Here is a 26640-nt window from a genome sequence, read left to right on the forward strand (position 1 = left end):
TTTTAGTACGTTGAAAAAAGTTTTATTTGCGATACTATAAAACAAGTGGTTTCGTAATACATTTTACGTAGGGATGTGCAATCAAAGATCGCTCGACGACGAAAAATAAATACTTATCGCGTATTTTTATCGCGTACATATACGAGATTTCTGGGACGAAATACTATTCGATACACTTAAACGTAGTTCATAATAATCTTACATCGATTAAACTCTATTTTTCTAATCTAATGAGTACTCATTAGAGTCGAGTATGATGATAATAGAAATTATTCCTTAAGTACACTTAATCTAGACATAAGTTTCTTAACTATCTTCGAAGTTACTATCTAATTTCAACTTGTATTAAGAAGTACACCAAAAAGGTTTTTCTTCTTTTTGTCTTTTTTACGATAATATCTTACTCGTAAGAAACATCATTCGAAGTGAAACAGAAATTATCCACAATTTTTAAAAAGTCGAAATTCTCTCCGTAACGACGGTACGAGAAAAATCATCTGCGATATCACAGATCGTGTTGTCGTAATTTTTTCATTGCTTGTCCACATAATTTCGTAGTGTCAACGCAGTCGAATCTTCTTCATCATGTTGAGAACGCTGGAGCCAGGCAGAGGGCAGGTAGGGTAGAAATTATGACATCCTTGACCTTCCATGCCGGATATCAGTTGACCCATATGCGCCGCGAAGTGGTACCTCGAGGGCACTTCCGCCATCGTGTTCAAGCTCGTGTCCCTGAAAAGTTTCCATGAAATATTCATCGTTTGTACTTCCTCTTTCGCCAGGGCGGCGCAAGTATCAAAATGTTGCCCCGCTAACGTAACGTTAATTAATGTAAATATTTAGCTAAATATTTATCACTGTTCCATAGTTGAAAAGTGAACTTTAATTCTTGCAAATTAAAGTCCCTTAGCAAAGCGTCCGCTGCTCAATGAGTTCCGGAAAACTGCGGTAACGTTGAAACTTTAATAACTTGCAGTAGCTGTTCCTATGTAAACGCGTGGTTTCCAAACGTATTTTATTAAAATGATCCTAGCTGTAGAATTACAAATTTTTTAAATAGTATGATAAATGTACTATACATATATTTTTACTCAAAGTCCCAGAACAGTTTATAGTTTTATTAAATCGTTGGATACTATTTGTCGATAGATTGAGAGTTTGTAGCAGTTTAATATGAGTCTAATATGATAATATAATAACTTCAATGAACTTGCTAATACCAAACATTAATTTATGCGCTACCTGGTTTCTTTATCATATAGAACACCATTCGACGATTATTCAACATTTTCCAGTTTCTAAGCAAATATAGCTGCCTTAACTCGATTGCAAATAATTACAATTAAGATGATATGGTGCAAATAAAATAAAGCATACTTAAACGTATTCTGATCTCAATAAAAGTAAACATCAATTTTGCCAAGAATTACCAGCTATTCATAATAGTTACAGAATAAAGCAAACTGACACTTGTTATTTAGATAAGTTTGACAACTCAACTGTTATTTAAAAGCTAATAGCTCTGTGCTACATTTATTTTTTATAACAAGTGCCAACATTATTTTTATAGATATTTATGCCAAGCTATCGTGAAATTTCATCTCTGCAAATATGAAATATGTAACGTCGTTACAAAAAATTAATTTAGCAATATTCGACGGTTGGTAAAAATCTCTTGCTTTTCCTTCTTGTGAAAGCGAATAGATTCACGCGAATAAGACGAAGCAGGTGTCATATTTACGAACACGTTTCGCAAGGATTATGTCGCGGAAACTCGTTTCGAAACGATCGAAAGAATAATCGACGGGCGTCGACGGCACTGGCACGCACGAAATCGACTCCACTTTCGCAACGTTTGACCATGATAAACTGGTTGAGAACAAGCCGCATAAGAACAGGCACAAGGCGAGTTGCCTTTTACTTTCGATATCGACTGCTGTCTGTAAATACGTGCACCAGAATCGTTACGCTCGATGAAACAGACTGCGAATTGCACGAACCAGCCTTTCTCTGGTTCCGTCCTGTTCACCAACTCAGAAGAAATGTGGGAAAATTGGGAACCTCCGGTCGACGCTCGCCACGCGAGCTACTTCCGTTTCCAACTTTCGATTCCAGTAGATTTTACTGCTTAATAAAATTTTCTGTCCGTATATCATTTATTCGGATTATTTTCTCATATCTTTTGACGTTAACTGTGTCGTCATTATTGGAATTTTGGTGGTAATTCTGCTTTAGTGTTCTAAAAATTCGATACTTTCCTCCTCGTTTCTGTATATGAATGTTTCACTCAGATTCTTTTCTCATATAGTATGATCAATATAAAAAATTAATAATATAATCTCATGTAATATTATTTAATTGCGCCGTTATTATTGGAATTTTGGTGGTAATTCTGCTTTATTGTTCTAAAAATTCGATACTTTTCTCCTCGTTTCTGTATAAGAATGTTTCATTCAGATTCTTTTCTTATATAATATAATCAATATAAAAAATCAATAATATAATCTCATGTAATATTAATTAATTCCACTGTTATTATTAGAATTTTGATGAATCTTTTTTAATATTCAAGAGTTTCAACGCAGACATTCCTGATTCTTTATAAAAACGTATTTTATTCGTGTATCTTTTTTGAAACTTTTACTATCTGGTTGCGTGATCGAAGAGAATTATGATTAACGCGCATATCAGCATAGAATCTGTAAATAAAGGTTGCGAAGGAAACGTTTCCATGATTTCTAATCCTCTTTGGTATCTTATTTGTAAAAACAGAAACATCTCTCTTTATCTCTCATTTTGCCTAAAACTCTCGCTGAAACGCATCGCGCTTCATAAAATAAATTAATTCGTAAAAATAAATAAATTTACAAAATGAATTATCGCGATAATTTTAGTAATTATGAAACAATTAAAATGTGTATCGGAAAGAAATTTAAATAAAGAGCACATGCGAAGGAATTTCTATTAAATAGAGAAACGCGTAGAATCATTACATGATTAATGCATTATCCAATCATTGCTAGGTTTTGAAAATTACAACATAGCTCACAAATGGATCTCTAACCAACAAATTAAATCGAAACACGTGAGAAAATTTATTAGATGATTCCAACATCTTCCAATCACTCTCGATTTTAACGATCGCTATATAGCTCACAAATATAATACTCATTCGTTGATACGCGACATGTTTTGGTAAAAAGAAGTTCAGATGCAAAAAAGTCGATTTTGACTTCTTCGTGATTTTTACAGACAAAAGTTTCTTTGCAATGAAAGCAACCCCAATCTCGTAGAATAATTATTCGCTTCACAACTCGCAATTAGAATCACGCACAATAACTACCAAGTCTTTACAAGTACATATTCTTATTTTTCAACGAAGTATTTTTTGTATTAAGTTTCATTTTCCTAGTCAAATCTCGTAATCATACGAAAGTACTATCAAATGATATGAAAATCTCAATATACTCGGATTTGATCAACCAATACATAAACGTTATAATAAATACAATAGTGCGCAAATACCACCTATGGCCACTGTATTAACAATGAAAATAGACAATTTGTACAACTTTAAACGCGTTTATCACGAGGAATCATTTTTGCACGTTAATCTCTTTTTACGTTAACCCAATTTCATATCAAATATATGAAACCCAAAGAAGACACAACGATCCATAATATCCGCGACGGCAACTGCCGATGAAGAAAGGCGTCCGCCTTATCTTGTAAACGAAAATATGGAAACTCACGTTCGATCCTTCGGGAAGTCGGAAGAAGGGGGTTGATCGTCGTAAGAAACAGTTTCGTCACGCATGGCTCCTGAGGAAGACGTCTCGCGGCCGCAAAAGGGAAATCTCCCTGTTTGCCCGTTTACGATCGCAGCCTCGAGGCGAGCATAACGAGCAAACGCAAAACGGCTTCTTAGCTTTTCCATCTTGATCGGTTTAACCCGGAGCGGTTCCATAAAAATCGGCCTCGCTATGGGAACGGCGTTTACGTACGCATAAAAGTAAATATAAAGCACGAATCCTTCCGGGACGTTAACCATCACGATCCACCGTGACATCGTTCCTTGTTGTCTGTTTAACTTTCGACTTTTTCCGCGTCCTTTTTATTTCCTTTTCCTGTTCGTTTGCGTGTATTTTAATTTGATGCTTCGTTGGGGAACGAGTGGAAAATTCGGGGGCAATGATCGAAGATCGGCCTTTGGATTTACTATGAGTGTTTTGATTTATCACGTGTATTGATAAACGCGACCATAAATTGGATGTTGTAGATTGCCGATTTTAGTGCACAAATCTCTTTTCGACCGTATCAAAGCTGGGATATCGGATTAAGCATTGTATTCTTCACACATTTTGTATATTCTTTGGCGATTTCCTGACGTTGTTTTAGAGACAAAAACTACTTAACGGCAACTATGAATCAGTTTGAAACGAATATTAAATTATACAAAGTTATGTTTCTCAATTATTTCAATTTTATTTACACGGATTTTCATGATTAAATTAGAGTATTAAAAAATATATGAATTACGAGAAATTTGTACGTCGATGTTTCAATAATATCTGTCACGTAAATCTGACAGAATTTTATCGATTCATTGCCAAAAGCTATTCTTACTAGATATCAATTATTTAATTATTTAATTAATTACTCTAACGGAAGAAACAGCACGAAAGGTTCGGAGCTTAATTTCTGTCAATTAAGCTCGACACGGTCGAAACGAAATTTAATTTCCGCGTGGAGAAGTAAAGAGCTGTATGTAATTTCGCGAGATGAACGGAAGCATCGTAGCCGAGCAACGACCGCGAATTAACCTTTAAAGCTGAGCTACCATTCTCTTCCTCTGTTTTCAATCTCCGGAAAACAAGAAGAAGAAAACGAAAAACAGAGATGTTTCTGTAACCAATTACGAAATGATATCGTCGATTCCACCGATTACCCTCGCTCGTAGGGACTAAATGATGTAAAATAGGATTCAGGGACAAGTGACGTTCGAATGGAACACGCTTCGGGCGTCGTAGAAAGTCGAAAGATTGAATAACCCGTGAAAAGGAAAGTGACGGATCGTTATAGCCTCCGTCAACGTAGAAGCACATGGTCGTTCTCTTTTCGAGACGGCTTACATAAGAGCAGAGGAACTTTCACGTTGTACTTCGACCTCTTGCTCGCAGGAAAACCGCTGGCTCTTTAATGACCGGAAATAGTAACGTCTTGCAGCTAAATACCAGATCTCCGTACATTCTTCCCTGTTCTCTTTCACTGCAACTCCATTCTATCTCGTGTAAATATTTGACCGCAATTTTATTTTTTACATTTATCATTCGCCAACTTCCATTTACAAACTATAAATTTGGTATGAAATTTGGAAGAGGAATATCGAGGATATGAGATTATCCCAACTTTAAGATACGGACAGTAGATCTGATATTTCTGAGAAGTTGGAATTTCCTACATTGCAGATTATAAAGTTGACAATTCGAATCACGTCCACGACACGGTTAGCATTTTTAAGCGCCTGTCAGGTCCACGCAGATGACATGTGACGAACTTCGATCCCGGATTAGAACTCGACAATAGGTCACCGGATGATGTCGCTAACGGGACGTTGTGCTACGCACTCTCCACCTGGTACGCGGTAGACGCACCACTTGTAAGGCGACCACGACAGTTTGACAGTCGCATGATCGCAAAGATATAGATTTCTACGTCGTAGAAAACGTTGACGAAAACATAGCCCCTAGACAGACACTTAGAGTGTAAGTAACACGTGCGTGGAGAATAAGACAAGTCTCATACATACTTACGTTTCATACTCTCTTACGTTCATAACTATTTCATCACTCGTCACTTACGTTCATCACTCATTCGTTCATCACTTACGTGAACAGTTACGTGCCTCACGACACGGATTTCATACTTAGAGGAAAGTGGGCTCTTACGTTCATACAACACACTTCACGCACGCTACAAATCTCTTCAAATAAACATACAAAAATCACAAACGAATTAGAACTTCTTAATCTACTACCACCTCGAGGGTTCATGTCGTTGAAGGTTCGCGACCCCAACCGAACCGAGTTTTCGATTTAACTGATCTCCACCTAGTTGAGAGGTGGCGACAAGGAGTATAGAAATTGTTCGCATGATTGGAAATTACACCGTCACATCGTATTACGAAATAAAATTTCTACTCTGTCAGTTCGGATTCCCGGCTCATAAAATTCAATTAAAGCTACAAATTACTCGAGTTTAAAACACGTGTCTACATGGCAGGAATCTATGGAAGAGAAAACTAGATATTTCCCTCTTGATTTCAAATTCCACGTGTCCCGCAGTGGAACAAAAAATTCCTGCTCATTCGCAGTTTCCAGTGCGAAAAATCCCGCATGACAATTTCTCTTTCAATCAATACCTACATCTCGCAAAAACACATACACGCGCAAAAGAAGAGAAGAGGAGAAAACAACAACGTGAAATCCGCCCCAAATCGCGTTGAAACGCGGAGATTTGGAGCGGGATCGAAACAGCGCGAGCCGACCGCGCATCGTCGCGGTCAATATTTGGCCGGTTTAACATAACTTTGCTTTTAATCAGCGAGCAAAATGACCCCCGATGGTGGCGGCGCGTGGCTGCGTTTCGCCTCTCGATCGTAAACGAATATCGCGAGATACTGCGGGCGTCATCCAATTTCAACGCGGCGAACCAGCGTCGCGACGTGCTTCGTAACCTCCGTGCGCGATCGTTCAACGTCGAACGCTCGTTCATTGAAAATTGCGCAACGCGGGGCCCGCTCAGCTCGCCATCCAATTTTCGATGACACGCTGCATCCTCGCGAGCAACGATATCGAGCCTGACTGTTCGACTGCATCTGTTTAGCGAGATATCGAACTGACGTTTGTTTGGCCTGTGCGCTCGGCTTGTTGTTTCGTGCACCAGGATCAAGCTTCGACCGCGCTGATCGATATTCCGACGATCGAAGAGAGCATTCGGCGCGTACACTGCTCCATCGGTGTAATCTGCAGATTGGAAGGTAATCCGACGAGCTGACGTTTAATTCTCCGACAGGAGGGAGTGGTGTCCAGAGGCTGCATATTGTTGTTTATGAACGCTGGGCTCGATTTACGTATAAAGTATGGCTGATTTAATAAGGTTTCTAGGTGGCGCGAGATTGTAACGTTGTGTGAGTGCGTGTGGCTATGTTTATTGTTCAATTAACAGTTCGCTATTGCGTAGTCAGGTTGTGAATCAATGATTCGTAACGCGCGTAAATTGTTTTAACGATTTTGTAACGAAGCGATCGTCTTCCTTGATCGAGCGTTTTACCAATTTTTGTATAAAAATTGACCTTATCGAATACGTGGCTTGATTTAGAAGATACTATCGAGATATCGATAACTCGTAGGAACAATGTTTCGGCACAAGCTACGATAGAATACAATCTTTCTATAAAAATTGAGAAACTCCATCATCCAATATCTCAGCTTCATATTGAACATATCATAAAACAAATATCGAGAGACATTGGCAGCTAGTAAAAAGAACAAGACCAACGTTTCGACACGCAATCCACGATAGAATACGATTTATCTATACGAAATTAGGAAGCAATTAACTTGAGCTACGAGATACCATTGAATAATATCGAGACATTGATAGCTCGTAAACAGAACGAGGACAACAGTCCAACTCAGTCCAGGATGTAATATAAATTTCACAACGTGACATTGGTGTCTCTTATTATGGTTGCTGACCTATCGAGAATCTCATGATCCAGCGAATTCGCATTACCGTCGATGGTGATCGAAAGTGGAAAGTGAAAGTGGTAAACTGGAACGAGTCGATGATGAAAGTGGACGAGCTACGAGCGCCCTGTGAGGTGTCGTAAAAGTTCCAGCGCGAAACTGCTCCATCATCCCGGAGGTTTCGAACGTCAATCAACTCTGTCGAACGGTTCGTAAACGTTCTTAGTGCGTAATTGCTGTTTCTTCGTCATGATCTATTTCGTTTCTTTCACCCGGTTAAAAGCGGAACGTTTCGGACTACTTGGTACATAGCGGCAATCGAAAATGTATTTCCACGGAGGACTTGGAATATTGATGAACCACTACGCGGATGATTTTCTAATTGAAAAGAAAAGTTACTGCTCGGTTTCTTAATGTTTCTAGACGGTTCAGTGTAGTAGGCGATGGAATTTTTATGGAATACTAATTTGTAGATAGCTTTATATGGGTGCTTAGACAGCAGGACTATGAAAATAGTAAAAATGACAGATTGATAGCGTCGTATAGAAATCTATAGAGAAATTTAGACAGAAAATTTATAGAGAAATTTATATGGACTGTTAGCCCAATTTTATATTTTAATCATCGCTAGCTCTAGTGCTAAACATTCGACGAAAGAATTTTTAACACTGAACACACATTTGGGCAAAATCAATGACCAAAATTGTTAAATAATTCGATCATTAATTTATAAGGAAATTTATAGAGAAATTTATATGGACTGTTAGTCCAATTTTATATTTTAATCATCGCTAGTTTTAGTGCTAAACATTCGACGAAAGAATTTTTAACACTGAACACACATTTGGGCAAAATCAATGACCAAAATTGTTAAATAATTCGATCATTAATTTATAAGGAAATTTATAGAGAAATTTATATGGACTGTTAGCCCAATTTTATATTTTAATCATCGCTAGCTCTAGTGCTAAACATTCGACGAAAGAATTTTTAACACTGAACACACATTTGGGCAAAATCAATGACCAAAATTGTTAAATAATTCGATCGTTAATTTATAAGGAAATTTATAGAGAAATTTATATGGACTGTTAGTCCAATTTTATATTTTAATCATCGCTAGTTTTAGTGCTAAACATTCGACGAAAGAATTTTTAACACTGAACACATTTGGGCAAAATCAATGACCAAAATTGTTAAATAATTCGATCGTTAATTTATAAGGAAATTTAAATCGAGCTATGCATTAATTTCTTTTCTGTCCTTGGACTTATCTACTTAGGAGAAACAAACAACTCCTCGTTTACCTGATTAAGTTTAACAGTGACCGTTCCATCTCACTCAGCTGATCCTGATGGACGGACGAGGTCAGTTCGCATATAAGCTTGGGCAAGCAAGCCGTCTTGATCGTCGTCATCATCTTCGCGCGTCGCGAGATCGCTGTAAAGTAATTTATATATAAGTTACATAAACTTTTCTAAATATCCCACCATTAACGAACTAATGAATATTTAATGTTTATGTAAATTAGTTTAGAATAGCATCTTTAATTGTAGAATAGCATCTTTAATGTATCTCGCCTTGGAAATCAAGCTACGAATGTTTTTACCTTTTAGGTAGATAATTTAAGTAAACAATTCTCACTCTTTTGCTCTCCAACTTGTTTATCTTCAACGTTTATTTCGATCTGTTTATTGTTTTCTTGCTTCGAGTTATATAGTCTTGTGATTAATACGAACTATCGGGTCGTTAAAGCGAGAAATATTAATTAAATCGGACAGCTGGGCCGTGGAATGTTTCGATGATCTATTGTCACGGTTGCGACAATTGATTCTATTTTATTCCAAGATTGCGTAAGGAACCTGGTGAAATTATACTAAGTGGATAATACTTGACAACAATATCGTAAAAGCCTGCAAATCGTATTTTGTAAATGTGTAGCGAATAATAAAAATTTTTAAGAAATTCTATTAATTCGGATAGTTGACTCGTACACGACTAACGAAAAATATAATACACTCTACATGCTGCACACTATCGATTAAATGTACACAAATAGCGCCAAACAATCAACGTTCAGAACATAAAAAGATAATCGCTTCAGGTAAAACTGCAGGTAAAAAATGTAGTAAATTTCTGGAACGAGGATTAAGGAATTTCTGTTACATTAATACGATGAATTTTTCTCTCAAATTGTTTGAAATCCAATTTGATGGATAAAAGAGTCCAATATTTTGTACATTATGCTCTCTCGCTCGCAGTAAGAATTTCTCCAATTTGATGACTATTATGGAACACAATTTATTCAACGAATTTAATGAATATACAACGCGAGTCATTGTTGTCCCCACCTTGAATAACGAATCATATAAAATTTGTATCAAATTTGTTGTTTCTGTAATTACTAAGACTATGCAAATACTTTTAACAAAACGAATATTAACTTTCATTGAGTAAGGAGAATAATACTCTACTTTTAATTATCTACAGCTCAACGCATTACAAATCAGTAGCCGATCGAAGCTCTTCATCCACATGGGATTCAATCGAACTCAAACTCAATCAATAGATCGATCAATGAGATCAAACTCAACGAATAACGAAATTAACACTTCCTTTAACACGCCGGGACGAAACCGTACACGAAACCACGATAAAAAATCTGATGACTCGTTAGAATGCACAAGTACATTAGCATAACATTTCCGGAAATTACAATTACATTACGAACATTCTTTAGCGCGTCGATAGTCGAGATTTCATGCGCTTGTAAATTATTCCTTACCGTTTTCTTTCTCGTTATCCTTCTTCACCGTCGTCAAGGCTACCCTATCTCCAGGAATCTTGCTTGCAGGATCCTCCAGACTTTTAACCGGTTCAGTGATATTTTGCCGAGACGATCGACCGAAAATCGTGAAGATCACGTAGCTGTAGTCACCGGCGAACATGAGGAACATCCCGAGGAATATCACGAGACGCACAGTGCTGGTGTCCATAGCCATGCCGACTGGCGTCCTTGTAACGTCACGTCCGTACCGATCGACGATCCTCGATTCACTGCGGCCTCTACCGATTCAAGGACCGGATCGGAAGAGCACGCCGCGCGGCTGGATTTGCTGTTTGAACTTTAATCCTCGCTCTGCTACACCTAATATAGCCGTCGATTAAGACGCAAGGTCTTAGAAGGATTAGCAGACAAAGAGGGTTATATTACCGATATTAATCTTCGTATTAGAATTACGGCGAGGACAAGAGTTCAATAAATTGACATCGTCTTGGAATTACAGTGGCTACAAAAAATATTATTGCGTATCATCGTTGTTTAGAACGTAACGTCGGAGGCGACCACGCTGCGTCGGAATAAATTAGAACGAAAGATCAAGCCGATAATAAATAATCACGGACGCGAGACGAGGAGATTATCAAAACAAGAGTTCATTACAACTATCAGGGGATTATTAGGGCAAAAACAATTATTGCTTCGAACTTCACGTTGGAGCCGTTGGAAACAGGCGTATTTATCGTAACATTTACGTACTAATTAATCGAGTCTAAATATACTATGATTTAATAATATTCTCGTATGACTAGGGAAATTATACCAAGTTATAAGAGTTTACTATAACTCAAAATTAGATTAACGAAACGATCATAATATTTAAGGTAGGTAACGGAGTAAATAAATCGAAATTGCACTTCTAAACTTTGTACGGGCGCGAACAATTAGAGAGAAATTAGAACGGATTAACGTCGAGCACGGTGAATATCACACGTGATGGTAGATTTGTAAATTACAAAGCGAGATCGCGTAAGTGCGTAGGCCGAGCGCAACTCGCCGATTTATGCCGTATACGTGCTGTTCGTCTCATTGGAGAATTTTAGATTTTTGTGCAAACAGCGATCGAAACCGCGATCAAACAGCATTTTCGACAATGAAACGTGAGATGTCAACGAAGACGATGAAACGGAAAACAGTTATCGGCCGTCGTTGACAGCCTTGACAGTTCGGTGAGCTGTTGCTAAGCCGTCGAGTCGCCGAACGTTGCCGAAGATAGCGCTGCTATTGTAGAATCTTTGAAATTCGAAGAACAATAGTCGACTGCTCGAGGATAATATAAAAACAGACGCAATGGCTTCGAATGTTGCGATGCAAACACTCGGCGCTAGACAGAGGCACTCCGGTTGCTAAAGCAGCAACAATTATTGTCTCGAATTTATCGTTGGTATCGTTGGAAACGATTGTTATTTATCGTAACAATTACTCAATTAGGTCCAAGTATATTAAGTTTCGCATGGTTTAGTGATACTTTCATATCACGATAAACATTTGATACCTTGAGAATGAAATGTAAAACCTTCAGGCTCTTGTACACGTTGAAGCACGTTGCTATGCATGCGTCGACACCTGCGTTTCATGAAATCTGCACCAGTTCCAGTCTACCGGATTACCGATTCTCCTTAGTTCGTGATGCGATACCAATGTCGAAATATGCGTGCTACAATGTCTGATTATTCTCCAAATATTAATCGTCAATAACAGAGGGCGACATTAACTGCAAAAAATAAAGAATTAAAGATGAAAAAGAAACGAACAAAGTGATGGTTAATTAAGAGAAACAGGTTTTCTAATTTCACGTTATTAAGAGAAGTAAACACGAACAAACCGAGCGATTATAGAAATTATTTGCCTATGGATAACTCTGTTTTTCGATACCAGATGGAAACAGGTCTCTCAAGGATTAGAAAACAAAATACAATGATGAGAGCCTACTGTAAACTAATTGATGATTCGCGTTACACGTGGAAAAAACCTGCGTCCCGATCGGTTCAGTTAAAACGTGATTCTGATTCCTACATCGATACAAGTTGCTTCTGATACGCATATATTGTAACGTGTATCATGCATCGCAACATGTTTCAACATGTATAGGGGCTAGGGGTCTTTATAGGAAAACGTTTTATTGGGAAAGAAGGGTATGTGCAAATACTTTTTGTAGCTACCGTAATCTTTCGTAATGCCGCCTGATGTGCAAGTTACATAGTATTCGTATATCTGCAGCTTTCAATTTTTGCTTTGCTTCTTTATGAACGTGTTTATCGCGCTGTAATGTAGTAATGCAATGGTAGTTAAGAATTTATTTCTGGCGATCATTAATCGATAATTGTTAGAACATACGGGTTCAATTAAATACTATAATCGGTTAGAATTCTGAGTTGAAAATAGGAATTTTTGTACAGTTGTTACTTTGGATATTTTTATATTCTCTTTAATAGTAATTGAATAGGATAGTATCAGCATTGTTAGAAAATATTAGTATTAGTCAGTTAGTATAGCCCGGTTAGTTTTAGCGTTTTTCTTATGGACATAAGGTTGTTCCAGCAGGTGAAAGAAATTCTTATACAATTATTGCCTGAAATAATTTGTATGTTTAGTAATAATTAAACAGAAAACTGTTAAACAATGTTGATTAATATTTAATAATTACTTGCCGACAAAATTGGACCTTAGAATTATTAAGGTCTTCGTAAGAATTTGAAAGGAGAGCGTTCAAGTTATGCAATAGCCATGTTACAACGCCTTAACCTGATTTTTGAGAGCATGTAAATACACATAGCGAAACAATACGTACTCGTGAGAAGCATAGACGATGTGCTAAGCCTGTGGTCACGGATCGTCAACTTTCAACGTGGAGGATGTTATAGCAGAACTTTCGCTTTCTGTTCACTTCCACTTTCTTCGATCCCGTGTGTCGCAATGCCAACGCAATCCCGAACGATGGAACACTATACTTAAAACTGAGCCACACAAGTCAAATTTTTCCAATACTCCTCCGAATCGGATTCTGTCCTTTCTTTGTTTAAAATTGAATCGGTGCAAAACTGGTTTGTAGCCCGCGGAATGCACTGAAACACTGCTCCGTTAAAAGTGAAATCACTGACACGAACACGAGCGGTAACAAAGCTTTCTAAACTCTAATTAATGCTGTACTCGACACGGGCACAAAGTTACGGGAAATTATAGCGTTTTGATTAAATAATTGAATTTGTCAGGTCAAGTACAAAAACTTATGTGTGTATTCGATGACGAATGCGTTCCGATTGGAGGAATTCAGCGACGCTGCCGCGGTCTACCGACGTCGCGGAATGACTGTGAATGATTCGAAACCACGGCCTACGGACCTAACGAGTTGTCAGTGAAAGTTGGACACTCGGCCGCAACTCGCAGCGATCGGATCGGCCGATCTCGTGCCGTGGTTCGTTTATTCGCCAGTTTGTCTGGCGAGAACCGGTGCGAACACCTAACAAGCATTTTTCACTTTGTTCTGATAGCGCACGAGTTCTATATCTTATCGGATAAAACAAATACAGATTCGTATTTAATCGACTTTCCACTTAGTATGAATTTATTAATTAATTTATTAATTCCGTATTGTTTCTTTTCCTCTACATGCGGTATTTCTAGTAATCTCCAGTTTTAATTGTTAATAGAATATTAAATTTTTAATGGAAATACTAAGTATGGAAATTGTTAGAAACAGTATTCTTCTTAAATCAAAAACTATTCACTCTAATTTCTTTCTACGATATAAGATACTGGAAAAGTAGAACATGAAATTTTCTTTGAAGTTTTATTTGTGTCATTTAATAATTTCAGTTTTCTTCGTTAGTACAAATAATATTTTGTCAAATACAACATCAAAATGTTCTTCTCATTCTTCGATATCTCGACACACAACGGAATAAACATTTATATGGAGAAATTATTTTTCAACAACACTTCTACACATGTAATACGATGCTTGCTCTCGCAATCCTGAATAAATGTATTTTCCAGTTCCACGATATATCCTGCGTACGTAGAACAAAAAGAATTTTTCTTCGAGTAAACCAGTTTGTCCAAGGGCAATGATACGTGCGCGTCCAGATCAGACAAAAGATCAGTCACGTACTATCTTCAAAGTCCATATAGATACGTTCGCTTTACTTCATAAATTTCCATAATAATAAATTTTCATAAATTCGTTTAAGCTCGGTTAATTGATTTTGCTTTAATTGCCACTTTTCTACCCAATGTGCATTGAAACTTGATTCTATTTTTAATTTCACTTTCCCACAGAGTCATCGTATACGCGTTGCACTCTGACACACGTCTGTAAAGACGTCAACGTATTTCGTAATTGCTATAGTCGCGTGAGAAAAAGTTTGATAATCTACAATGTATGATCGTGTAATCCGAATAACGTTTTTCCTCGGCACTAGTATTCGACGTAAACGTGGTAATTAATTTTGCAAATTACGATTAACGATATGCACGAAGTAAATATCCAATGCATGCTGATGAATAGTTGAATTACTTGGCAGAAATGACAATTAGATGACATTAGAGATACTTAATCCCAACAAGTCAATTTCGCTAGAAAAGGACAAGCAATATTTTATATACGTGATTATAATTATGTATAAAGAAGATAAATATAAAGTAGGAAGTGCGTAATATTTCCTATATATTATTCAATTTATTGCAAGTACTTGTGACTGATATATTTAAGAAATATATTATATAGCCTATTTTCAAGCAGTATATTTAATATTTTTGCTGCGTGAAAACTGTGACGAGACCCAACAACGATCTGGTAAAAGGTGTCACATTCTTCAGAGACTCGTCGTGCAATTTTTTCATACTAAAACGCGTCGAAATGCCACTACTAGAGAATTTTCCTGGTCGCTTTCTTCGTCTATCGTCTCGTCGACGATCTCCAGCACTCCACATGAATTTATCAGGCTCTGAAATCATCGAGAATCATAAAAGTCACTTTCGACATGAAAAGGTATTCGAAAAATCGTGTCTAAACTAACGTCTGTAACTTGCTAAGAATATATGCAAATTCCTGTGTGCAAATGTATGCAAATTCACACAAACTCATAATTTCTGTCAGTAATTTATAAAATATTTGAAAAAGTTATGGTAATCTCGATTATGTTGCCAGCCGATGCTTCGTCTATTCCTTTTGCTAGTAGGGAAAAGAGAAAGTAAATCGGCGATATTTTATTCTCTCCTTTTTATAGAGATTAATTAATTAAACTCGGGTAAACTAGCTATCGTTTAAGACGATAATTATCTAATTTGACGACAAATTACGAAATATTAGGTTGTCCCAAAAGTTCCTTTCGTTTTATAAGGAAATAGTAGATGCACAACATTTTTTGTTTTATATTATTTTATCGAATTACGTTTGATCCATTTTATTCTACTACTACAAAATGAATCATACGTAAATCCATAAAATAATATAAAATAAAAAATTTTGTGCATCTATTATTCCACTTATGAAACGAAAGAAACTTTTGGAACAATCTAATATTTCGCGGACGTAATATAAGAATCAAATATTACCACGGACATAACTTAAGACTAAGTTCTCTTAAGTTCTCTTTGTAACGTTAATTGCAATATTTAGAAACGCTTTTATTTAACGAGAAATATAAATTCAAAAAAAATGGGTAAAATAGCGCTTACGGTGATAAATCGTGGATTCCTCGGAAGCTTCCACGGATGCGTAGTTACTTGTGTCCGATTTTTGGGGGTGCGGTCGCAGCTGAAGCCGCGGGAGGTGGACGACGTTGGCCAGGAGGTCGAGAGACAAAGATCCCATACTTCCTAGGTGGAGGTTCCGGTGGTTGCGGCGGTGGAAACGACGGTTCGAGTATCTTCAACACAATGTGAAACATATTTCTATTAATTCTCATTAATGTCAATTCGATATTCGATCAATAACGAACCTCTTATATGATATAATTTATTACTAAATAGATTGCAGGTGCTCATCCATTTACGAGAAATGTAAAAATAGAGATTTCTTTTCTGATATTCTCTCTGGAGAGCATACTCTTTTTATAGAACACAGAGACGATTATTAAAGAAGAAAATTAATTTAGAAATTAGAAAGAAAATTAAGAAAAAGATACAATACAACGAAATCCTTTTTTTAAATTTCTTTAAAGTAAAAGACATGCAAATAATTTTACTAAGTTGCTCAAAATTCAAATAAATACTATTTCTGATTAGCATTTTTGTGTATATTTATTTAATTCTTTCTTGTCAGTTTCGAATGGCCTTCGACTATTTACAACTGTAGAATATCTATATCCAATACAACAATAATACTTTTCTTCGATCATTGATCTAATTTCTCTAGTTCTTATTATATCTAATCTAACCTATCGAAGTAATATAAGTAGAATAATAATAATAATAATAATAATAATAATAATAATAATAATAGTGTTCGAAGAGGAACGAAAAGTATTTTTTCTAACAAGATAATGTCAGAGTAATCACTATGCTTTCACTATGAAAATTAGCAAACTTATGCAAAACGTACAAAGCAGAATACTCATAACATTTAAGGGATGAAGCAAACCTCCATTTACATTCAATTTCTTCGATTGTATTCCTAGTACCGCAAATTTGTATAAACATCCACAGACTAATTATTATCAATAAGGGATTACCGTGGTCCATTATCCAAGCGAGCTATCGATACATTACGTAATCAAGACACACAATAATCCTAACAATAATACGACGACGATCCTATCGACGTCAGCATTAACTCTTCCACGGGGTTCGAAAGCCTCGACTATTCCGTTGAATGCGTCTTAACTAACCGAGAGTCCTATGGTTTTCCCCAATTTCGTTCGCCAGACACCGAAATAACTTTACACGTCGCGTCCCGGTGGTCGCGAGTTCCCTAACAGAATTCCTGAACAATCTGTTCGTCTCCGTTTTGCTGGCGGTTTGGGAACGCTGGCCCAAGCTGTTACAACGACTGGCGCAACCGGTAGTAAGAGGTAAACCGCCCTCCCCGTCTTCATTTTCTTGACAATTACAGAACACCGTCACGTAGGGAAAATCGGTGCACACAGTTTAATTGAAACGTACCTTGAGATTCTCGAGCGAGACCGTTCGTCCTTCGCCAAAACACGGTCCCGCGCGTTCGTTTTCTCGGTCAGCGACGTCGCCCGCAGAACTCTTGCACGATTCTCCGCCGGATATGTACTGGAAATCAACTACGAGTTAATGACAATCGAGGAATTTCTCTATAGAAGGAATTCCGTGTTATGTTTCATATAGAAGAAATGCTTTTTCGATACTTTCTTCACCACTTTCTCCAGTTCCAGTAGCTTGCCCTCCGCGTTGATCAGTTCCGCGCTTAGACGTTGCATCTGAATTATAATAATCTTGTTGAGACTCGATAAAGCAAACGAATCTTGTGGGGCTAGGAGTTTTGGAAACTTAATTCCATGGTTGCTTCGTCTTTGAGATTATTTTGCAACTAATTTCGTTTTTTTTTTTTTTTTGTAGTTAAAAAGTTTCGTAAGCTTTAAGATAGTATGGAAGATCATGTTACGTCGTAATTCTTTTTAAAATCGTCAGATTTTCGTGTATCGAAACGAGAACGAAATCGAAGGATAAAAATTCGAAGGTTGTAAGCTACTTTCTGGAAATCGCAATGGAAACTACCCCTTTTTTGTAATTGAAAATATTTCGTTCACGTGCACCTATGTTTTTGCTAATTATAGAATTAAGTTGTTATAGGTAGAATTATAAATAAAGTAGAATAAAAAGATGAAAATCTTTAGACATATTTATAACATTAACGAGACGATTGAACTTTCAGTTACCTCGTCTTCCAGTTCCTGCGATGTTAATCTCTGCGTTTCTTTCTGAAAATTTTTAATGAAATTCACTTATTCATTGTTTATTGTGATTTTTGAAAGAACTGAAAGTTTCTTCTAGACACCAACCACTTTAACCACCGCCTCGTCGTATTCCGTTTTCTTATCTTTCAACGCCACTACGTCTTCCAGTCTCTGCAACAATCGTTTAAACGAGAAATCGATACGATTGAATTTCTATTATTATCAGTCAGTCGACGCACCGTTCTGTTCTCCTCCATGATTTTTAGCATCTCCTTATTCGCCTTCTCCATTTTTCTTATCACCTACAATTAAGAAACAAATTAAGCCTCCTAAACAATAATTAATTAATTAATTAATAATGTAATTGAAATTTTAGATGTCTATAATTAGCATGGTACTAAATTACTAAATAAGAAGTCTAAGAATGTTGACACAAATCATTTCGAAGGTAATAAAAGCGTTAAAAAAAATCATCGCAGTCGCACCAATCACTGTAATTAATTGTTTTAAATTATCGATAGATTATTATAGTTCTCGAAAAAGATTGGTTTCGATTAGTAAATTTTAACAATTATAATGTTTGATTTGAATTCTTCGAGCTTCATGGAAAAGAAATTATAAGAGAAATATCAAAGTATAATACGACAGCGGAAAATGTATTGTATGGTAATTTTGGATTACCTGCAAATGTTGAAAAAATTTATCTTAAATTTTCCGAGCAAAATTTACAGTTGCACTTACCGTAGTGGCGTACCACAGAGCAACGTAAAAAAGTATGTGCACCAGAATGCAAACGTAGACGTTGTCCAACACGTACACCCGTATGAACGACTGTGGCGCAATAAGAAACGGAAGTCAGTAGAAATCACGCGATGTCTCGTGATTTTCACGGTCTTTACTTGACGATCGTATACATCAACGAGCTTTAGAATCGGGTAGGACTTTGCCAGCCGGGAGAAGTAGCTCTGCTTCTGTAAGAACATCCCCGCGAATGTAATCCATTAGACGGGATTGCCAAGGATTTCGAAAATTCCTCACGAAGGATGAAAAATATCGTCGATAGAGAAATACTCGACACGAGACACGTCTCTTCGAGACGAAAATCTGCCAGATGTTACATCACCGACGTTCTGAATCGAGTAACGATTGAATAATCGACTATCGAGTAATCGAATATTTATGACATTTGAAAATGATAAAGCAAAGTTTAAGAAGCAAAGAAAGTATTTTATATTCGTAAGTGTTCTATCTTCCTCTATCTTCTCCTGTTGCTTTATATCTTTTGAGTGTTTGATTTATTGTATCTAAAAATAAATTCTGATATAGTTTCGAAAGCAAACGTTCAAAGAATGAGAAGATATTGCATGGTATTTTATATTCTTATTCTTTTTCAAAGAATTACATTCTCCTTATTAAGATTGGAAAATAACATTTGATAGATTGCTCGAAATCGAAAAGGCATTCACCTGGCATTGCTGTTATTAAAGGAACGAAATTACGCTCTGTCTAAATCTCGTGATTACCAGCTTACCTATTAATTCAAGAACGAAGCATTAGAATAATAATGTTAATTAATTCGCGCGTGCGACGTATGTTATTTCAAAACGAGTTATCCTGTCTTAACGCTCATTTCACAGCATAAACCAGCGCGATCAACGTGTGGCGTGACTCACTGGTGGTTCGCAACAGCTTCATTTTATGCGATAACGTGAACCACCGGTGAGTCACGCTATTTTTTTATAATTTTTATATCGCTATCAAGATTCGAATTCAATTAGATCTAACCACAAAGAACGGCATCGATCGTTTACGATAATTACCATTGTCCGAACAACAACGTAATATTAAATTCTAAAAGAAAATCTCAACAAACATACGCTCGAGCAAAGGCATTAAGCGTATAATTAAAGTGAAATTTTACACCCAACGAACGCCATAATGGACTAAATTTCAATTAAGGTATCGATTAAACCAGATTCCATAAAGAAACTAATAACACATTATTGGGGGTGTCATTAATTAACAGGGGACATAATTTACTTGTACCCGTTGGCCAAAGGAGTGATCCACCGATAATCGCGTATTATTAAACCCTGTTCACGGCAGCTTCAATGGCTGACTTAATTTCGCAATCGTCGCGTTATCGCTTGGTCGATTCGTGATATAATGATGCACCAGCCATGTTGACAATGCCGCCGATAATAAGCTGCGACAGCGGCAGCTGTCGAAGGAAATTAATGAGGTGAAAACAGAGAACAGGGAGAAATAGAAAGAAATAGAAAAAATTAGAAAGAGGAAAGGAAGGGCAAGACTTTCGCGTGTACACGATCTTATTTTCTAATTAGTAAATAATTAGATATTCGATTTGAGAACGTATATGTACGTGTTTAATAGAGATGGTTAAGCTTGGTCGCGTAATTCCTTGTTATCATTCGTTAAGCGAGTCGACTCGAAATGAGACGTATTCCAGCGATTTTATCACAATCAGCTCGTAAAGTAATTCGCCAGTAATTTATGAAGATGCTAATTGGTCCGTGGCGTCCAAGCGCTTTTAGCGAGTCAGCCTTCGCAATTTCACGAGGTTCGATCTCGAAACCGCGGCCTCGAAATTATCGTCGAATTCTGCATTAATAATACAAATGCTTTTCCCGTGTTTGCGTGTAATTTTCCATCGTCTGATGAAAGAATCGCCGAAATACGATAATTTTAATGCGTCAGCAACGAGAATTTATTCGAACGAGATCCGCTTAATATCACTAATTTTACAACGTCTGTATCGTGATACGGGGTGGTTGAGGGGTGAAAGAAGAATCGAAACGCGTTTTGGAAGGACGTGTGAGTGTAATATCGATAATGAAGAGCGCAAGCACGGTGAATGAAAATTATGAACACGTTTATTGATTTATAATGTGTGGGCTTGCGTTTTAATTGGTTTAATGTTTGTTTAATGTAGAACACGATATCTGCTTGTAACGTAAAGCACTATGATGGAGATGTTTAAACGGAAACAATTAAAATGCCTGCTTCGAAGCTAATTAATATTATAACGATACAAAGCGAAGAATGGAAGAAGAGTAATTATCTACGTTGCTATATGGCAGAAATTTCATTTTAACCCCTTCACTTTCAACGAAGAAGTTATATTCGCGGTATCGATCATAGATTCGATATTTAAACCAACAATGGTTGTGTGAAATTTAAGTTTCAGTTTCGTAGACTTGTAGAGGACTCTTAAATAAATATTATGTATAATATTTCAATATTATATGATATGACATTGCAAAGTAACAGTATCATCAAAGTAACATTTACATAAAATTCTTCCAAAGAAATCATAAGAATCGAGCTAATCGAATGTATCGAAATATTTCAAATAATCTTATTTGTTATTTAATGTTTTCGAATAACTTTAATCAAATACTGATATTTAAACGAGGTCCATTAATCGGATTAAAAGGACCGCGTGCACGGAATTAACGCGCGCAATTAAATCTCACAATCGCACAGCGTGACATGAAGTGAACAAAAATCGGAATAATCATTGTTCGATTTTGATCTTATTATTCGATGATATCGTCAGTCTGTAAATAATATAAATGTCAATTATAATTTCATATACGTAATTATAATAATTTAAATAACCTAATCCCAAAAATCGATGGAAGATTAGTAAAAATCGTTTCTCCATGACGATCGAATCACTTGAAGATTAGCTCACTTGTTCATTATACGTCATACAAAGATAATATCGAGAAGGTATCAAGTTTCAGGAAAATTCCACATTGTATGAATTTTTTTACCTTTGTCCTGAATTCTCATTCAGATAACACACTGTGGAACACGAGAACGTTGCCTGCGAACGTGCGAACATGGCGTACGGACGTGTGAACCTGTTGTGCGAACGTGGCTAACGAATTTCGATTTGTGTCGCGAATCCTCATTCAAATGTCGCACTGTGAATCGTCTCGGTCAAGAATCACCGTTTCGCGTGAACGAAACAGCCCAAACAAAACTATAATTTAGCAGGGAACGCGACATCGAACAAAGCGCGGTAAAAAATTCAGTACGCCGCGACAGTTCGCTCGCGCGATCTGTCTCGCATCGTTTCGCAAACAAGAAGCGTCGCTACGATATCGATTCTTCGTCGACCAATCCACCAGTATCCGTGTTCGAAAAAAAAGAAAAAAGAAAAAAGACGCTAGACTGGTACTAAAAAAAACGAAGGAAAAATATAGAATAAAAGAAATTATGAGTAATAACGTTAATTATGCAGTCTCATATCAATCTAGTTAACATAAGAATTAATACCTAATAAAAACATCGTGGGTTTATCATCTCTCCCTACGAGGCTTACATATATCTTCGAATCTGTCATATTATTTGCTTCTTCAACCGTAATATTTAAATTAGTCATCGAGTGACATAAAAGTCAGTGAATTGACAAAAATGGTTTTATCCTTTTTCCCCTATTACCCACTTTTGTACGATCTCCACGCTTCTCCATCCTTGGAAAGAGATCATCCACAACGCCAACAAATCTCTCGTCCACCTAAACGCTAGACAAACGCGTTTGTCCAAACAATCTAGTCGGGTCACGTTAAAGCATATTAGAAATTAATCCCGGGGCGATCGACGTCAGCATTCGATTAAATAAACAGGAATTAGCACATGAAAGACGGTGGCGATGGCACGACAATCGTCCACCGTTCGAAGAGGGAAGACACCACTTGTCGTTTCCCATCGCGCCTCGCGGCCTCGGGGTTGACTAACTAAATACGAAGTTAGCTCCGAAAATGGGGCCCGGGGCCAGGGTTAAACCAACCTTAAAAAGCTTCGTTCGCCGTGCAAACACGCCGCGAGTCAACTGCGAAAACACTTGAGATCACTTAGACGAATCACCGTTCCCCTTTTGCCACCCTTCCGCTTGCGATTTCCGCCCCTGTCGCTGACGAGTCGATGTTTATGTAAAACAGTAGCCGATATGGATCGACGAGTATCTCAGTTTGGTGTGCCTGTGTGTGTTAAACGAAACTCTAGCCGTGGCTGGATCCACTTGACGCGTCAAAAACGTCAGTTACACTGATACCAAGGGGGTGGATCGCTTTTGTCGGCACCGGATCCTGGACTATGGTTGCCACTAGGAATTCGAGCATCTTCGGGGCGCTGTTGTTATTTCCAAGAGGGTGGCTGATTGGGTTGAACGATTTGGAATTGGGGATTGCATCTAGCTGCTCTTATTAGCGACTGTGCTTTTCGATTATGAAAATAGTAGCCAGTTGATGAAATTAATATTTGTGGGAAAAATTTTCAGAGATCTTTATGATGCCTTTCTACACACTGGAAGTTGATTCTTTAAACTATAGATCGGATTTTTATTGTTCACAAGGCTATATATTAACAAACAATTTTCGTATAACACTTGTCTGTTTCGATCTTTGAAGTTGAAGTGATTTATCATATCCTTCTCCTTTCTCCTAAGTCAGTGTTGAATTTCTTAAAAAATAAATGACCTCCTTCTTACTTATTGCTCACGATATATCATACGACTTACGCTTTATTCTAAAATACATTCAGAAATATAATATTGGTAATGTAATCACTTTTCTCTTCTTTCCAATTTATAAAGTTTTATTTACGAACTGTTATAAAATTCCCTTTTCCTATTTCGCAATTTTTAATTTCCTCCCCCGACTCTATTCGTAGATATTAATTTTGCACCCAAACTACAATCCATTATTTCTTCGAATAAAAATCCCCCCAAAATTCATAATACCTTAATTTTGCTAAACTCTGGCAAAGATTCGTTCCAGCGGGTTGCCTTCCTTTGGAACAGAGCATGTCGAGAACGTTGCACGGGGTGCAAACGCAATTTTCAGGCGAGAGAACCCCCGGTAAAACAAACTCGCGTCGTCTGGTCGTTTCACGAGCGAGTTATCGCGCGATCGGCGTGTAAGAGGCGAAGATAAAGGCGAACAGATATAGAGAACGGAACGGTGGGATGAGGGCTGGCTTGGCAGGAGCAAATTGGTCGGCCAGGGAAAACAGGATAACGCCGGAGGATTGTGGATCCTGTGGATGCTGCGCCTAAATAGAGGCGGGCAATAGCATCGGGACATAATCGATTTGCCGTGAACTCATCCGTAATTCGGGGCCACAGTCGGCGTGACAAGAAAGTCTCGACGTTGGCAAAGGCGCCAGCGAACCGAGAAATTACTCATCGTTCTGATTGAGGTTAATTAATTAGATAATTAAGTCTCCCCGCGACAACGACGACGACGTCGACGACGACGACGACGACGGAGAATGGAGGATGATGTTGGATAGAGAAATGTCGTGCTGCAGCCTTCTTCCGTTTTCTCCCTTTTTTCCCAGGAGATGATTTCGCGATGGTGATCCTCGTTATAAAAATGTTCCTCATTATTACCAGGACTACCCTCTCTGACGGCTTTATCTCATTAATGTCCTTGTTCGAATCCGGGACGTTGCAACGCTCCAGGCGAGATTTCGACGTTTCACGATGGAATTCTTGCTTCTGCGATAAGTAATTGATGTTTAGCGAAGAGTTTTTCTCCTGTTGAAATCGCCCCACGATTTAACAATGCTAGTTAATTAACGAATACAGGTACCGGTTACCGAATTAGGATCAGACAGAAAAATTATGACAATGAGTGTAGACAGTACGCTATAAGATTTTGTATAAATAGCAACTAGTTTATTGCTGTATAATCAATATGTTACAGAATTTCTCTGTAGATTGTAGATGGTCGAGTTTTTTTTTCTATGGCCATTTGCCTATAATTAAGTATATTTGATAAAAGAGAATCGATTTGGATGTTATAGTTCGATATCGGCTCATAATATATTTTGCGAATCGAATGGATCGTAATGCATTCATTTTCCATTTCACGTGCAATTAGTCTCGTCATCGAATCGAATTTTCCACTCAGCAAGCAAAATTATTTTCCGTCATGCCTTCTATTCATCAGCCCGCGGAAAGGAAACAATAATAAAAAGCGCAATATCGCGTGACACGTAATAAAACGTTATCAAGAGGGACAGCGTCGAAAAATGCTCGAATTAATTTCGACCCCCCGATCCAACCGAATTCCCAGGGAAATGTTGAACCAACCGAATTATGGAATAAATATCCGCGATATCTTCGGCAAGATATAAAATCCATCGCGTGAAAAACCCATACCTTCGCATGTCTCTGACCGTCCAAAAAATTCCGACGTGAAAAATAAAACCAACGATAAATCGATATATCTCTCTGTGTCGTTTTATGCGACGATTTATTTTTTACGAACTCGAACGTTATCGTGGATAACGACGAGGAGAGAACGACGATGCAGGCAGGGTCGAGGCTGCGTATGAAAGAACTCTTTACACGTGGCACTTAACGAGAATCTCATAATCTTGCAGGAACGTTGATCTGCCACCCGCCTTCTATCTCTCGACTTTTCCCTGTGCGGCCGGAAAATCTCTTTGAAGCTCTGCCCATTGACGCTCGCGGTTTAATATTCCGTCACGAATATTAATGCCCTCCCAGCAACTGCCGCTCGTAAATCAGCGAATCTCTTCCTCCGCTGATGCACTTTTCTGTGTGGTTTTCCCGCGTTCCTTCTCCTTCATTCGCTCTCCCTCTTTCGCTCCTCTCTACAGGGTGGTCTACAGAATTGTTTCAGTCGTAACTCCGTTATTAACGCACTTAAAGAAAAATTTCAAAGGAAGAAGACGAACGTTTGAAAGACTGCATCGTTTGTAGGATTATAGATTCTTTACAACAATAATCGTATTACATCTTAAATGCTAAAATGAATATCTTTTTATGTAGATCGAACCCTCTCGCCATTCAATAAATAATACTATTTTATATATATATTTACGGATTGATTTCAAATTTTACTAACACAATGATGATATGTTTAGCTTATTACAACGATTATAAAATTTCAAAAAGTTTCGTATAACTTACGTAATGTCTTCGTAAAATCTTTCTACGGTATAATGATAACCAGAAGAAAATTTAAAGAATAAAACGGAAAAAGAAATTTTAAAAAACTTGGATTATAATTGACGAGAGAAATGAATGTATAATATAATTATGTATGTCCTATAATAGACGTATGGGTTTGGTACAGAAAACAATGTCTAACACAAATTCCACTTGTACAATTCCACGCAA

The 26640-nt window shown here is 37.3% G+C and overlaps 2 protein-coding genes across 6 annotated transcripts; both read right to left on the minus strand.

Annotated features, from left to right (window-relative positions):
* Positions 1 to 13931, minus strand: LOC126918865 (uncharacterized). Of its 5 annotated transcripts, none has more exons than XM_050727306.1 (5): positions 13382 to 13931; positions 12086 to 12247; positions 10537 to 10899; positions 9059 to 9191; positions 1 to 732 (listed from the first exon to the last, which is right to left on the minus strand). In XM_050727306.1, exons 3-5 carry the CDS (start codon positions 10751 to 10753, stop codon positions 561 to 563), a joined length of 522 nt encoding a protein of 173 aa, XP_050583263.1. In that variant the 5' UTR covers positions 10754 to 10899; positions 12086 to 12247; positions 13382 to 13931; the 3' UTR covers positions 1 to 560. The 5 variants fall into 5 exon arrangements, with proteins under 5 accessions (XP_050583263.1, XP_050583262.1, XP_050583261.1 ...); XM_050727305.1 differs by having other exon boundaries at positions 12086 to 12304; XM_050727304.1 differs by lacking the exon at positions 12086 to 12247.
* Positions 13932 to 15248: 1317 nt separating this feature from the next.
* Positions 15249 to 19553, minus strand: LOC126918863 (uncharacterized). The gene is made up of 8 exons (XM_050727300.1): positions 19197 to 19553; positions 18695 to 18757; positions 18561 to 18626; positions 18438 to 18479; positions 17907 to 17978; positions 17695 to 17822; positions 16270 to 16460; positions 15249 to 15536 (listed from the first exon to the last, which is right to left on the minus strand). The coding sequence occupies exons 2-8, from the start codon at positions 18743 to 18745 to the stop codon at positions 15337 to 15339; spliced, it is 750 nt and encodes a 249-aa protein (XP_050583257.1). The 5' UTR covers positions 18746 to 18757; positions 19197 to 19553; the 3' UTR covers positions 15249 to 15336.
* Positions 19554 to 26640: the final 7087 nt, after the last annotated feature.

This window comes from Bombus affinis, chromosome 7 (assembly GCF_024516045.1).
Source record: "Bombus affinis isolate iyBomAffi1 chromosome 7, iyBomAffi1.2, whole genome shotgun sequence".
Taxonomy (NCBI): Eukaryota; Metazoa; Arthropoda; class Insecta; order Hymenoptera; family Apidae; genus Bombus; species Bombus affinis.

Bases quoted from the DNA above. Each gene is read 5' to 3' on its own strand.
- LOC126918865 (XM_050727304.1), bottom strand. From the start codon at position 10,753: ATGGCTATGGACACCAGCACTGTGCGTCTCGTGATATTCCTCGGGATG. The intron at 9,192-10,536 runs GTAAGGAATAAT...ATTACTTTACAG, and splicing joins GGATAACGAGAAAGAAAACG to CGATCTCGCGACGCGCGAAG. The intron at 733-9,058 runs GTAAACGAGGAG...GAAACTTTTCAG, and splicing joins TCACTGTTAAACTTAATCAG to GGACACGAGCTTGAACACGA.
- LOC126918863 (XM_050727300.1), bottom strand. From the start codon at position 18,745: ATGGAGAAGGCGAATAAGGAGATGCTAAAAATCATGGAGGAGAACAGA. The intron at 17,823-17,906 runs GTATCGAAAAAG...ATTAACTCGTAG, and splicing joins TGGAGAAAGTGGTGAAGAAA to TTGATTTCCAGTACATATCC. The intron at 16,461-17,694 runs GTACGTTTCAAT...ATTGTGTTGAAG, and splicing joins TCTCGCTCGAGAATCTCAAG to ATACTCGAACCGTCGTTTCC.